This window comes from Cyanistes caeruleus, chromosome 7, assembly GCF_971803275.1.
Source record: "Cyanistes caeruleus chromosome 7, bCyaCae1.hap1.1, whole genome shotgun sequence".
In the NCBI taxonomy this organism is placed as follows: domain Eukaryota; kingdom Metazoa; phylum Chordata; class Aves; order Passeriformes; family Paridae; genus Cyanistes; species Cyanistes caeruleus.
Window position 1 is genome coordinate 5813696 of NC_141707.1, and position 14790 is coordinate 5828485.

The 14790-nt window shown below is 45.7% G+C and overlaps 1 protein-coding gene across 2 annotated transcripts in view; it reads right to left on the reverse strand.

Moving 5' to 3' along the window:
• COL6A3 (collagen type VI alpha 3 chain) overlaps positions 1-14790 on the reverse strand; it is a 67791-nt gene that overhangs the window by 22967 nt on the left and 30034 nt on the right. For both annotated transcript variants that reach the window (XM_086898098.1, XM_086898099.1), the window contains 9 exons: positions 13104-13703; positions 11275-11841; positions 7936-8556; positions 6230-6829; positions 5066-5668; positions 4070-4672; positions 2048-2394; positions 1473-1551; positions 979-1124 (listed from right to left, as the gene is read on the reverse strand). In XM_086898098.1, coding sequence (XP_086754224.1) covers positions 979-1124; positions 1473-1551; positions 2048-2394; positions 4070-4672; positions 5066-5668; positions 6230-6829; positions 7936-8556; positions 11275-11841; positions 13104-13703 — 4166 coding nt within the window. The remainder of the gene's footprint in view (positions 1-978; positions 1125-1472; positions 1552-2047; positions 2395-4069; positions 4673-5065; positions 5669-6229; positions 6830-7935; positions 8557-11274; positions 11842-13103; positions 13704-14790) is intronic.

The following is a 14790-nucleotide window of genomic DNA, read 5'->3' on the forward strand; positions in this document are numbered from 1 at the left end:
AGTCACTGCAGTGAGCAGCTCACCAGCAACCCACAGGCTGAGAACAATTTGCAAGCACACGGTAAAGGAGAAAAAAAAAAAAACCAACATTAAAAAGAATGATATGGACCCAGAGAAACCACAGCTTGGTTTTACATCATCCAACAGAAAGAAGAGGGAAAAAAAATCACTTTCTTTGCCAAGTACATTGCTGGCTGCAAACGTTTCCTGCCAGCTTTGCACATTTACATTTTGGAAGGATTTTCCTAGGCTGAATTACTTGGGGAGGGGCTGGGGACCAAATCTTATCCCAAAACCCAAGGCTCACTCACAAGTGGCTGCACTTTGATTTGTGGGGAATGGCCCAGCAAGGTCACCACAGGGACCAGTGGTTAAGCCCAATCTTATTAAATCTACTGGAAAAGGAGCTCAGTTGTGCTGGTAGCAGCTGAGAAGTTGGGAGGAACTGGACATACTGAGGTTGACAGCAAATTAAGTCAACACTCAGGAGGGCCTAGACCTTGGGAAAGAAGTGAATCTGCGAAAAATAAAGACCTGAAAGGACAGCTCCTTCATCTGTTAAAAACATGTCTAAAATATGAGACATGAGATCAGGGAAAGAAACCTCGAAAGCAACGCTTCTACAAGAGCTTTAGCACTGACCAGACACGACAGGGCATCACTGTGAGGCTAAAAAAACCAACAGTATAAACACAGGCAGAGGGCGGGTTTTTGGCACTGCAGCTTTCAATGGCATCCCATCCCATTTGACCTAAAGCCTCAGCTGGAGCAGGGTTTCTTCAGGAGTGAGAAGAGACCGTGATCTGCTCTGAACTTTATTTGCTGTGGCATCTGTGAAAAGAGCTGACGTGAGGCAGGGAGGGGAGAGGAGCAGAGCCAAGAGGTGTAACCCAGCCACGGCTCAGCCCCGCAGGAGATCCGGCCGTGGGCTTTCCTCCAGCGCTACAAGGCAGTGCTGCCTTGTGCCAAGTTACTTACAAGCTGCTCTGCCAGCTCAAAATCCAAGTCCAGCAGATTAACTCTGAGTGGTCTGTTGTAGGTGAACCCACGGCCAAACTCCAGCTGCATCACTCTGTCAAAGTTGGTCACTCGGTCCAGCCCAACAAAGATGAGAGCGCTGACTCCTGGCAGGGAGAAGCAGAAGGGGCTTTATGATGGGGAGAGGCTCTCTGGAGGGCCTGCACACCCTCCCCTGTGATAACACATCATTATCCACATCTTTGATTGCAAACAGAGCTTTTTCAATAGAGAGCAAACATCTTCAGACGTTTCCTGTGTAAGTTGCCCACTGTGTAAGTGCTTTGGTGGCAGACAGCAGCTAAACATCACAGGAAGGCAGTGAAGAACAGCAAGAACTCACAAAATCCTTAGCTCTTACTACCAAAAGCAGATGGATTTAGGAGAAATGGTGGCAAACTGGGCTACATGTTAACATGGACTATAATCACGGCCTGGGGGAGCAAAAAAATTACCTTCTGAGTGTAAAGTAGATGAAGTAGCCTCCAGCTGATTTATCGGCTCATCTACACCATCAGTAAAATGGATTATGACCTGGGAGAGAAACAAATTTCTGTCAAGACCCAGAATATTTCAGGTGTGAAACACAAACAGCATGCAGCCTGAAGGGACTTTTTCCAATGCTTCATCTGAGAGAAGGTGAGGGAATTTCTACGCCTTTTCCAGGCCCTGGAGCTCTACATTCCTGTGCCAGGTTCCTGTACATTCCTGTTCCTGTACATCATGCAGGTGTTGCTAGAGCACAACACAGGAAATATCTGGAGAGCAATAATTTGCAGCCAAGCACTGATTGTGGGAACTGGCTTACAGTGATGCTCATCAATTGTCAGGACAGGACCTTGACAACGCAGGGAGAGTGCAGCAAACAAGCAGGGCTTAAGTGACTAAACTTCTGGTGAATAAATTAAATTAATTTAATTAATTCTTTACAAAAACGTATCGTGAATTTACAGTTTCTTTACCAACTAAAGGACATCAGGAGTCAGCTTTGCTGGCCAGTACCGCCCCAGAGACCTTGGCCTTGACTCACCTTGGTGCTGCCAGAGGGCGAGGATCGGAATTTGCTCAGGTAGGATCTCAGAGTGTCTGCCGTGAGGTAATAGGGCCCGCGGGTCCGCATGTCCAGGAACCTCTCCAAGAGCTCGGGCTGGTACTCAGAGAAGTCCAACCCCTCCACGGGTCCCCCCCGGGCCTGGGCCATGATGGCCACCCTGACATTGGGTGCCTGGTTGCCAGTGCAGCTGATCTTCTGCATCTGCGTTATCCTGTTCAGCACGGACTCCACTCTCGACTCCAGACCTCGCTGGGAGCTGAATATGCTTTGGCCGGGCCCAACATCACTGACATCAAAGCCAATTATCACATCCAAGTCACAATCTGAGAGGGGAATGAAGAAAGAGAGAAGAACATCATGGAGCAATGTGGTGATTGGTTTTCAAGTAATGACTTTTCTAATTACCTTTTCAGTAGTTAATGAACACACTGCATCAAGAACTGACACCACTTGCTGCACAAGTGCCTTCTGTTTCCTTTCACCATAGCAGTGATAACTTGGGAAAACTTGCATTTTATTAATCTTCGTTTCTTAATTTTAGCAGTAGGAGGAGCTGCCTGAACCAAGTCCAAGACAAATTAGCATTTTCATCAGGCAGCTAAGTCTGCTTCTCTCTCTCCAGCACATGGAAACCTGTCAGTTCTTGTAGAGTGAGCACCTTCTGCCTGTGCTCAAAGTGACACTCAGAGAATCACAGGGAGGTGTTTGAATTCCCTTTCATATTAGCCACACTGCCTGATTAATATCTTAACCACACTTGGGATAAGTTAATACCACCAGCAGTGGTTTGCTTTTCTCAGCACTCAGTTCTTCTTCTCAGCTGGAGCTGCTGCTCAGCTCAGGGCTTTTGGGCCTCGACTTTTCTTTTCTCCAGAGGTTCAGGAGACACCTCTGCTCAAAGTCAGAGGGCTGAGCAATGGTCTGTCGTGCTGGGAGTAGGACTGGCTGAAATGCAGTAAGTAAAACCAGCTGCTGGGAGTCTGATCTGACAGCAATACCAACTCACTGACTCACTACAATTCCCCTGCTTGGCTTCTGAAGTAGCCAAATCATGGGATTCCTTCTTGAGGCAATTTTATCTTAAACTACAACCACTCGTGTCCTGGTTTTTCCTTGTGTACCTGTCATGAGATCAGGTGGACATCCTGGATGATCTGCCAAGGGAAATTCTGTTTTTCCCCTCCACTGTCTAAAGGGGTTCCAAGAGAGCTGGACATAGGCTTTGGACAAGACCCTGGAGTGACAGCAGGGGGAATGGTTTCCCACTGCCAGAAGGCAGGGTTAGATGGAATATTGGGAAGAATTTCTTCCCTGTGAGGATGGTGAGGCCCTGGCACAGGTTGTCCAGAGAAACTGTGACTACCTCATCCCTGGAAGTGTTCCAGGCCTGGTAGGACAGGTCTTGGAGCAACATGGGATAGAGGAAGGTGTTTCATGGCAGGGAATTTGGAACAAGATGGTATTTGGGGTCCCCTCTTACTCAAACTATATAAGAACTCTATGATTCTGTGATTTCCAGCATACCATGCATGCCTGAATGGCCAAAAATTTCAGTGATGTTTTAATAGAAAAAAAGAGAGGGGAAAGAAGGGCCATCGCTTTTCATTTTGGCAAGAAGCAAGTTGGTCTGTCAAGATGATACTGGTATCATGTCCCTGTGAGAAAGTCCAAAGCAGGATTTAGTCCAAAGGCTACGTGTGGTGGTAGGAGACCAGTGATTTAGTGCCCAGCTGTCACATCTGAAATTAATTCCACCACGGTGGCAGCTCTGTGGTGATGTTACTCCAGTCATTGACAGGCTGGAGGCCATGGACAGGCAGCTCTTCCACCAAAGGTTTGCATCCCCCATCAAACTCCTGGAGGAGGAAAGAACCCATGCTGCACCTCAGGCCATAGGTAAAACACACCAGTAGGACAGACAAGTCCATCAAAACACACTGGATATTAAAAGTCACCCCTGAGAATGACCCAAGAACATCATGAAGGGATTGTCCTTACCTCTTGTCACATCTGTTGTTCCCGGGCACAATCTCTCCTCCATGGCAGCTTCCAGCGTGACCAGGACCTGCTCATTCAGCTCTGACAGCTCCTGGGCTGTGGATGCTCTGAAACTCATGGCGCTCTCACTGGCCAACAGGCTGACTTCCTTCAGGTCAATGTTCCTCACACCGACTGCGAACACCTTGACGCCTTTCTGCGTGATTTCCAAGGAGGCCCTCGGCCCGTCATCCGTAGACTTCCCACCCGTGACGATGAAGGCGATCTGGGGCACCCTCTGGTCAATTCGGCTGCCGGCCTCCTTCACAAAGTGTCTCTCCTGGATGTGCCTGATGGCTGCGCCGGTGTTTGCCACTCTCCCACCTTTGTAGATGACTTTGTTGATAGCATCTAAAATCTGAGCTTTGGTGGAGTGGTCCTTGAGGAAGAACTCGTCAGTGACATCCGAGTTGTACTGAGCCAGTCCTACCTGGATAGAGTCGCCATCCCTGTAAATGGCATCCACCACAGAGTAGACAAACTGGAGAACTTCTTGGAAGTTATCTCTCCCCAGGTTGATAGAGCCATCCAGCAAAAACACAATGTCAGCCTGCTTTTTACCTCCTGAGAAGATTACAAAGAAAACACAGTTGATAGTAATTGTTTGCAGCATCTCTAACATTTAAACTGCTGAGGGATTTGTGAAGTAGCACTTTGAAAATGAAATTTCTCTCTCCTTTCTACCATTTTAGTTTCATTGACTCTTGGAAGGATTATACATCCATACAAGAAAATTTTTGTATAACACTTCATACAGCATTACTTGTGATAGGCACCCTCATCTCTTTCCAAACATAATTATATTCTTTCCTAACTCAACAACTTCAAAGGCTTCTTTTAATCAACCCAACTAAAGGTTTGGGAATCAAAAGGTGGTATTACGGAATCATTTTCACTTTATAAAAATACCATCTATTCTCTGTTCAGAAAAGTCTTCAGGATGAATAGCAGCCTTACCAGGTAGGAATGGTCCAGGTGAGTCTGTCGTAGGTATCGGGAGCTCATCAAGAATATTCTGCACCCTCTTTTCTAGGGTTGAGAGTCCCGTGAAGTCCTGTACCACAAGCACGCGCCCAGGATCATTGGTAATGACCTGCAGCTGGTCCCTGTCCACATTCCTGGCTCCAACACCCAGAGGTTTGATGTTTGTGGACGTGATCACTCTGGCAGGTCTGTTCACGTCATCCTGAGATCTGTCTCCAAGGATGACAACCAGGTGTTGGGGCACTCCATCTTCTATCCTGCTCCCTGCAGACTTGATGAAGTAGTTCTTCACCACGAAGTCCAGGGCTTTGCCAGCATTCAGGGGGGACCCACCTCTAAGCCTCAAGCGGCGGATGGCTTCCAGGACAGCATTTTTGGACTTGTGGGTCTTCAAGTAGAACTCAGGGAAGACACCATTGCTGAACTGCACCACCCCAACCCGCACTTTGTTTGGCCCCACTTCCAGCTGCTGGACAATTCTGCTGATGAAATCCCGAATATGAGCAAGCCCATCTGGCCGAACGCTGTCAGAGCTGTCAATGAGGAAGACTATGTCCTTTTCATCTCCAGAAACATCTGTGGGGAAGCAAGAAGAGAGGAAATTATTTGCTTGCCAAGCCTCTGCTTAAGCTTTGCTGGGGGATTTCTGTGTGACCTGCTGTCATGTGAAATAAAACCACATGGCATATTTTGGCCAACTTTAGGCATGGTGTTTCAGGAAGCCTCTCCAAAAGGGTCTGTGTGCAAGTGGGAATGTGTGTCTGCCTAGTATTTGAAGCAGGCATTACTCAGAGCCTTATCTGTTTCATTCATTAATACTCTTCTATGGATTTGTCAATGTTTCCAGCTTTATTTTGCCCTAGATTTATGCCTGTTTCCTTAAGAGCTGCTAAGGGGGAATAGGCAATTGTACACATTGTGTATTTGAATTGAAATTGACCCAAATAGGTATTTGACTTGAAAATCATAGGTTATAATGTATTTAGGTAGTTGGGTAGAATTGCCATCAAGAGCTTTTCTTCCAAAATTGTACATGTGCTATGACTTTGGTTTTAACTAAGGAAAATCTTGACTTAAAGAGAAGGTCTTTTGGGCAACATTTGTTTGAGTAGCAACCAGAGAGAGCCAGTGCCTTACCTATGGGGGGTTGCACATCTCCCAGCAGCCGCCTGATTTGGTCCACAGTCAGGGTTTCAATTGGAGTCAGCAGCTTCTGTTCAAGGCTGGGCAATTCCTGGAAGCTGGAGACTTGGAATATATATTCAGGACTAAGGGAAATCTGTATCATCTCTTCAGTATCCACGTTCTTTGCTATCATCATAGGTGCCACCCCCACTTGCTTGACTTGGAGGGATGGATACTCAAAGTCATCGTCGGACTTGCGGGAGGAGAGGATGACCAAGAACTGCGGGACGCCCTCCTCAATGCGGCTCCCGGAGGGCCGGGTGAAGATGGTCTTGGCCACAAACTCCAGGGCCTCCCCCACATTCACCAGCTGGCCACCTTTGGACCGCAGCTGCCTCACGGCGCTCTGCACCTCGTCCTTGGTGGAGTGGGTGTTGAGCAGGAACTCCACGTGGGGATGCTCACTGAACTGGACCACCGAAATCCTGGTGGTGTCAATGCCCACGTCCAGGTTGTTCACGATCCTCCCGATGAGGTCACGGACGAGGTAGAACTCCTGGGCAGCGTAGCGGGAGCCGTCAACCAGGAACACGACGTCCCTCTTCACACCCGCTGCAGGAGAGAAGGCATTACTCAGAAGAAGCACCAGGAATTTTTTATGGAGAGCAGCTAAGCTCATCATCTGCACCACTGACCCATGCCTCTGGCCATGGGAACGGTATTCCTTGTCTCTCTGCCTGGGATAACTCCTGGGAGCCCCAGCGGGAAGCTCTGGGTTCAACCCAGAGATGTGACCAGTCTGTGAGGCACATCTCAGGGGGTGCAAGAACAGCAACTTCCAGAGCAAAGGAAGCAAGAGAGAGCAGTGGGACATCCAGAACAATAATTCCTCGTGAGATCTCCACCCAAGAAAATGTAGCCTGGTGGTAGGCTTTACTCAGGGCAGGTTGCTTTGCATTCAGAACCACCCCTCTTTCTTTGGCTTTGCCCTCTAGGAAAGATTCTATCCTATTATTCTCTCAGCTTCTGCCTTTTGATTCCTAGTAAAGTTTTTTCTGCAGTGGAAATTCAGGTAATTCAGAGCCTGAATTATCACAGAGTATCACACTGATAAATGGGGATGGAGGAAAGTGGTCTGGCTTAGAAAGGAGTGAACAGAGTAGGACAGTACATTTCTAAGGGATTGATCCTGGGTGGACACTCTTCATCCCAGGCATATGCTGGCTGTATTTCATTCCAAAGGAGACCAGAAATGTAAGATCTGATCCTTCTCCCAATGCCCGCTTCCAATTTCCCTTTGCCCAGTGAATGAGAGAGGCAAAAGTAGGAAAAATCAGCATGTCTTACACTTAGCAGAAAGCTGACCTTGATTTATATTGGTGTGAAGGTGTCCCTGTAGCATCTAAATGACACAATTTCCATTCTACTAGGACCAGCATGGACTTAAAAATCCATCCACTTAAAATAAGATTAAGGCAATAGCATTGACTTTGTGGGTCTTCCATGTGGATACAGCATGGTCCACCTCAGGCTTAAAGGTGGCTCAGTTTAATTGCATGGCTCCTACCAACTCTGAGTGCACCAACAGGGAAACCACAACAGACTTGGAGTCTTAGCCATGACCATCTTTGCTTTTCTTAGTTTGTGTTGCAGCCATGATGTTACTAAACATCATATTTTGCCACTGGCTCTCGGTGCAGACACAAACATCTTCTCACCTGGGCTGGGTGATGTGAAAACCAGGTCAGGGGCAAGAGATTCTATCTCTTGCTTGGTCAGCCGGATGACTCTGTTGGAGACGACCTGCTGCACCGAGTCCAGCTGGCTGAAGTCGGGCACAGAGATAGCAAAGTCTGGGAGGAAGGAAATGGTCTGCAGCTCTGTGAGGTCGGCATTTCCAATCCCAATGCCAAAGGGCACCGTGCCACTCGTCTTCAGGACCACTGAGGGCCTCCTGACATCGTCCTGGGACCGGTCAGCAGTCAGCAGGATCAGAAACTGTGGGACACCCTCCGCTATCCTGCTGCCGCTTGACACCGTGAACACGTTCTTGATGAGATAGTCGAGGGCTGCCCCAGTGTTCAGAGGAGAGCCTCCCATGAGCTTCAGCTGCTGGATGGCGCTGACGAGATCTGCTTTGTCCTCGTAGGTGTCGAGCAAGAACTCGGGCTGTATGGTGTTGCTGTACTGTGCGACAGCCACGCGCACCTTGTCACGGCCAACATCCAGGCTCTCGACAACCCTTTGGACAAACGTCTTCAGGAGAGGGAAACCTCTTCTGACACCGTCCGAGCCATCGATTAGAAACACCACATCCTTCTTCTCGCCTCTCTCAACTACTGTTTGAGACAAGTAAGGGAACGGGGAGGAAAAATGAGATTCTCTTTTGCAGTGATTAATGTTCTCCTCATGCTTTGTACTGAAGGAGTACAAAGCTCGGGGAGGGGAAGGTGAGGTGTCAGGAAAGGTGGTTCTGTTCCTTTGCCATTGGAAGCAATCCCTGGTGAGGAGGCAGATGGGTGGAAGTCGGTGGAAACCGGAGTGCAGCGCATTCCATGCCCTACCCACCGAGTCATAGAATCATAGATCCATGGGAAATAGGGTGCCAAGGGACTTCTGGGTGCCATCTCCTGCCTGAGGCTGGGAGAAGCCAACAGCTCCCAAGGGGCATGGGAAGGTGACATGTGGCTTTGAAATATGCAACAGGAGCCTGGGATCTTTTGTTCCCAAGAAACAATGAGTTCCTGGATGAAATGGCCTATGGGAAGTGCTCACAGGGAGAGGGTGAAGAGCAGGAGAGAAAAGCTTTTCTGACACATTACTGAACTTAGAAATAAACACTGCTGAAAAGAAATTAAGAAATTGCTGGAGAGGACATCCAGCTGAAAATGCTGAAATGCACTTCTAAAATGCTAGATAGAGATCTTTGTTTTGTTTTGTTTTTTTTTCTTTACTATCTTCAGGCAGGAAAAAACATGCTAATTGTGACCAAACTATTCTTCTTTAAAAAAAAATCAAACAAAAAACCCTACAAAGAAACAAAAAAAAAATCTCAAAATCAAGACCATGAAGTGTCAAAGATCAGAGAACTTTGACCTGTTATGCTACTGACCAACAGAATTGCAAAGCTTTGGCTTGGCCAAGCAGAAAACATCACTGCCTCTCAAACACAGCAACTGCTGGATGACATCCTAAAAAGTACTGTTGGCTTGTTTAAGGCAAGGTTGAGTGGGACAAGCAGGAGCATGATTTGCCACTCTGAAGAAAACATTCACTATCTATTTATGAATCTTAGCCATATCAAGCATTAACAAGGGCAGTTGAATTCTTAATGCAGACTTCAGATCAAATTTATTTCTTAAGGGGATTGTTGGAAACCTGGTGGGTTAATGAATAGCACAGGAATATTAGTGTAGGTGGGAGGAGAGAGCAGACATTGCCTGGTGTATCCCAGTTTCATATACTTCCTCTAAAGTTCAGGAACAAGGGGAAAAGTCCTATTAAAATCCCTGTGTAGCAAATAAAGAAGAAAAAAATATGGTTGCTCTTATGGAACAGACATCTTTTACTAAGAATACCAGGAAAACTGGGTGGATGCAGCTATCCCTGAGCAAATAGCACAATTATTAATAGTCCTTGGTGGTCAAAGGGACTCCAAGCAGTCTGGACAAGACAGAAATGGTTTTAAAAGGGAGGGTGGAATTCAAGAGCACTGGTTGCACAAGTCTTGGTTGAGACAGAAGCTGCACAAATATGGGAAGGGTCATGAATCTGCATGGAAAGAATTGGGTAAGAGATGACCAGGGGATGCCATCATCTCACTCTGGTCATTTGGAGTAGGCTGATATTGGGTATACAAGGGTGAAAATGTAGAAGAAAACCTGCAAGACCTACAAGGAAGGGTTGAATTAGCTGGTGACACAAGGACTGTGACAAGTCCTATGTGTCAAGCCTAAAGTAGATGAAAAGGCTGCCACACAAAATTCGGGAGCAAGCTGACATCTGTGTCCTCCCCAGGTAGAAGGAGATGTAGGAGGCTTGAACTGTGACTAGGGAGACAGAAGTGTGACATGAAGGGGAAGTGTTGTCTGATAAAAGCAATTGAGCAGATTGGTTATGGAATCTGGGAAGTCTCCCCCAAAGGGTTTCCACAACAAATTAGATCAATGTCATCCAGTTCTGGGCAAAAAGATCCTGCTGGGGATAAGCGGGATGTACAGTGGACAAGCAGGATGGACAATGCATGTGAAGCAGATGGCACCCTGAGGTTCCTTCCAGCCCTATTTCTTTTTTATGTTTCTATGATTCTAAGTCCATCTGCCCCTTTTACAGAGAGAAGACAGGGATGTTATTACACTTTTCCTTCTTTCCACCTTCTGTTGGGAGATGAGCTAATGCTCCAGTTAGGGCTGCCTCAGGAAATCACACAGATGGACATGCATAATTTCCAGTACTGCAGTGAGAATTTATTGTTGTGGCCGTGTGACTTTTTGAAGACTTTTTAAAAATTATTCTTCAATGAATCCATCTCATCTACTGAGCTTAAATGGTAACTGAGTCAAGAGCATCTGATTAATTGGTGTGTATATAGAAAATGTAGAAACTGCCATCATGTCTTGGAAGAGATAACAGAGCAAGAGTGAATCCAATGTGCTCAATTCCACTCCTCCAGAAAAGGGAAGATGTCAAGAGAAATTGAGACAAGCTATTATTTGCTTCTTTTAGCCCTTGCCCAGCATTGCACATCAATTAATGCAAAATCTCTGGGGCAACAACATCCTGTTATTTCAGGTTTGTCCCATGTTCTACACACTGAAAATAGCACCAGCTGCAGCTCTTGCAGCTGAACAAAGGCATTTTCCCCACTTATCATTAAAATTTGGTTTGGCACTTAATGCTTGCTGGATCAGAGCGTGAGCAGAGGAAACTCTAAGTACAACAGCAGCTTCAACACAATCATTTTAAATATCACCAGACCCAAATGCTCCAGTTACCAGTTAAGCAGGGCATGTAAGTGATGTCTTTCAGCCTTTTGGAAACCCCAAGGCTCCCTGTACCTGTTGGCTGAAGCTGGACTGTTCTCAACAGGTTGACTATGTTTGGCTGAAGCTCTGAAATCCGTTGGAGCGATTCAACATTCAGAAGGAATTGTGGGGCATAGACAATCCTTTCCAGTTCTACAGGGTCAGCGTTTCTGGCTTTGATACCAAAGGTTACAACTCCAGCATGCTTCAGAATATCTGATGGCTCCTCCACGTTGTCGGTCGATCTCCCAGCAACAAGGAGAACCAAAAACTGAGGAACCCCTTCTTCGATCCTGCTTCCAGCTTCCTTCACAAACAGCCTTCTTACAGCTTCATCAAGTGCAGCTCCAATGTTCAGTTGCTTCCCAGTTTTAATCTTCATCCTTTTCACTTTGACAAGCATATCTTGCTTGGATGAGTATTCAGCAAAGTCAAATTCAACTTGGATGGTGTCGCTGAACTGAGCTACAGCGACTCGCGTGGCATCGGGACCCACGTTCAGGTCAGAAATTACTTTGTGTACAAAATCCCGGACGGCAGGAAAGCTGCCCAAGAGGTTGGCTGAGCCATCAATCAGGAATAAAACATCTTTCTTGCTTTCTAGAATAAATTCACAAATGAAAAGAAGGGGAGGGGGGGGAAAGAAATGAAAGCTTTTTTCTTCTTATATGTCATTCTAGAAAACTGTCTACAAGTTAGCTGGGTTTCAATCTTTCAATTGTCTCATTTACCAAAGTATTCAAAGTCTGTAGAACTATACAACATTTGAGGAAGAAAGGGAAGCAAGGACATGTCTATCCTAAGACTTAATAAATTTGGGCACCAGATGGAAATAAAATATATTGTATCACATTAGATCGCATCATGGATTGTCTGATTCAGTGATATTTAAAGTCTAGCAATATGTTGACAACACAGACATGAAGTAAAGCAGCAGTGGAGGGTTGGTTGGAGGTTTTTTCCTATTTAAAGGCTCAGTAGACAACAAATAGACAATTCATGCACATGTACACAGAACATTTTCCGGATCTTCTCCTGCTTGCATCACAAGGAACATTAAATCCATGAGAGCCTTTCTCCTGTTTCAGTTTGATGCCCTTTTGATCTCATTGACTATCCAAGGCAAACCCAAGCCTCTTGTACCTTCATATTCATCTTAATGCTCTCCTTTCCATACTAACCCATCCCAGTTGTTCTTACATCTTCATGGGCACATAACAGAATTAGTGAGAAAACACCTGTTTAAAAAGGGGTTAAACTTGCCAAAAGCCTTTGGGTTTAATATTGGAGAATAAATTTGGATTTCTGAAGTCAAATCCAGCCTCTATGACAGCCTGATGACATCACTTTGACAAAATAGTTGTGGGGATGGATTTGTCCACCTGTTCCTGGCTAGACCTCTGCTCTTCTGTGCTCTTTAGTATGACTTTAACCTTTCCACACCACTTTTTATGGTCAAAATCTCACCCTCCCATTGCCTGATTTAGTGCACATGATGCATTTACAGGTTGTGGCCCTATTATGGGAACAGCAAGGGAACACCAGAGTCAATGACTGGTGGGCACAGACTCACTCAGGTCCTCCTTTTGTCCTGACCTACCAAAAGACTTAAAACTGTGCTTTTAAGGTGTGGTAGAAATGACTTGAACAAAATTAAGAGCTACCAGTGTCAAGCCATGTATTCTTAGAATCATAGAATGGTTTGGTTTGGAAGGGACCTTAAAGATCAGCAAGTTAAGCACAGCCATAACCACTTTGATGACTCAGGGCTTGGAGATGTGTCAAGGTGTACAATGGAAACATGAAATTCACTTAAACAAGATTAACTTCATGCAGTCAGCATGCAGGAAGGTAGGTATTACCTGTTGGGGCGAGTGGAACCTCTTCCACACCTCCACTAACATATGTTGTTATAGGCTTTTTTAACTCCTGGGGTAAAGCTGACAGAGCACTGAAATCATCCATAAAATACACCATTCTTGGATTAAAGGCAATCTGCTCAAGTTCTGCCTTATCCGCATTCCTAACGCCAACAGCAAAAGTCAGCACTCCGGCCCGAGCTAATTCATTGGAAACTTGGAGGAAGGGATCGGCAGAGCTCCCTGCCGTCACCAGGACTAGGACCTGGGGCACTTGTTCATCTATTCTGCTCCCACCGGCCTCCGTGAAGTGATTCGAGAGCACAAAGTTCAGTGCAGAGCCAGTGTTCAGCACCGATCCCCCCTTGGGCCTCAGCTGCCCCAAACGCTGGATTATGTCAGATTTGGTTTGGTAGGAGTACAGGGAGAACTCGGTTTTGGGAGTGTCACTAAATTGCACTAAGCCAACTCGCATTTTGTCACTGCCGACATCAAGGTCGTTAACTAGGGTGGCGACAAAGTCCCGCACAAAGGGGAAGTTGGCATTTCCGACGTTGAGTGATCCATCCAAAAGAAAGATGATATCCCTTTTGGTTACTTGAACTGCAGTAGAGCACAGAAAACAACATGAGACATCACAGAAAACAAAAATGGATTTTTTTTTTTTATCATGTGTGCAAGCAGCATATGCTGTATGTGCATGTGAACCGTGTTAGGGCGGGAGAGAGGGGGAGAGAGAGAGAGAGAGAGAGAGAGAGAGGAGCAAGAGTGTGATCAGCACAGAAGTAACAAGGACCTTGCTGGAAATCATTGAGTTGGGCAGGGAAGGATTAGCAACTCTTTTAAATGTCAGGCTCAGCATCTACCTGAGGATACCTGCCTTCCTGAGCTCTGCACTTTAATGTCTGTTGTTACAGGCATCCATTTTTTGGGCTGTTGAAGGGGGAGAAATTTCCCACTTTTGGCAGTAAGCAGACAGCTCTTGGTTTGTTCTTTTTTAAAGTTAAATACTTCCAAGCATCTAAGCTCCAGGACATAGATCTACACCCCAGAGACACCACAGGGTCATCACCCTGTGCTGTTTTTTTTGCTCAAAACATATCCAGATCACAGACCAAAATGCCAAGCTTTTAAATAAAATATCAGAGAATTGATGTCATCCAAGACATCCCCCTAGATGCCTTCCTCCAAATGAGTTATTAAAGGATTTATTTATGCCCATTGCTAATTCTGCCCAATTTATTTATGTTTAAAGCATTTCTGGATAGATTCATGCACTAGCTTGCCTTGTCCCTGTAATATGTATAGAAAATATACAAATACTGAGCTATCCAGAACAAAAAGGTTCTTTGGAATACAGGGATTGCTTTCAGATTTTACAGATTGTGTTGGCTTTCTGTATTTTTAATTTTTCCCAGAAAAGTGCTATTCAAGGCCCAGGGTGAGACAATAGCCAATTAAAATACAACTGCCCAGTGTCAAAATCAGTTTTGTTGCTATCAATAACAATTTGTTAGGGGTAGGATACGGTCCCTTGCTTATTGTGTATGTGAATAGCTGTGAGCACAAAAAAAAAGACTGGAAAAATAGAGAAGCTGCATGGATGACCTTTTAAGAACAAGAAAACACAGGAACATTTTTAATTTACATTGAAAAATAAACACATCAAGTTTGGTGTATAGCCATGCAA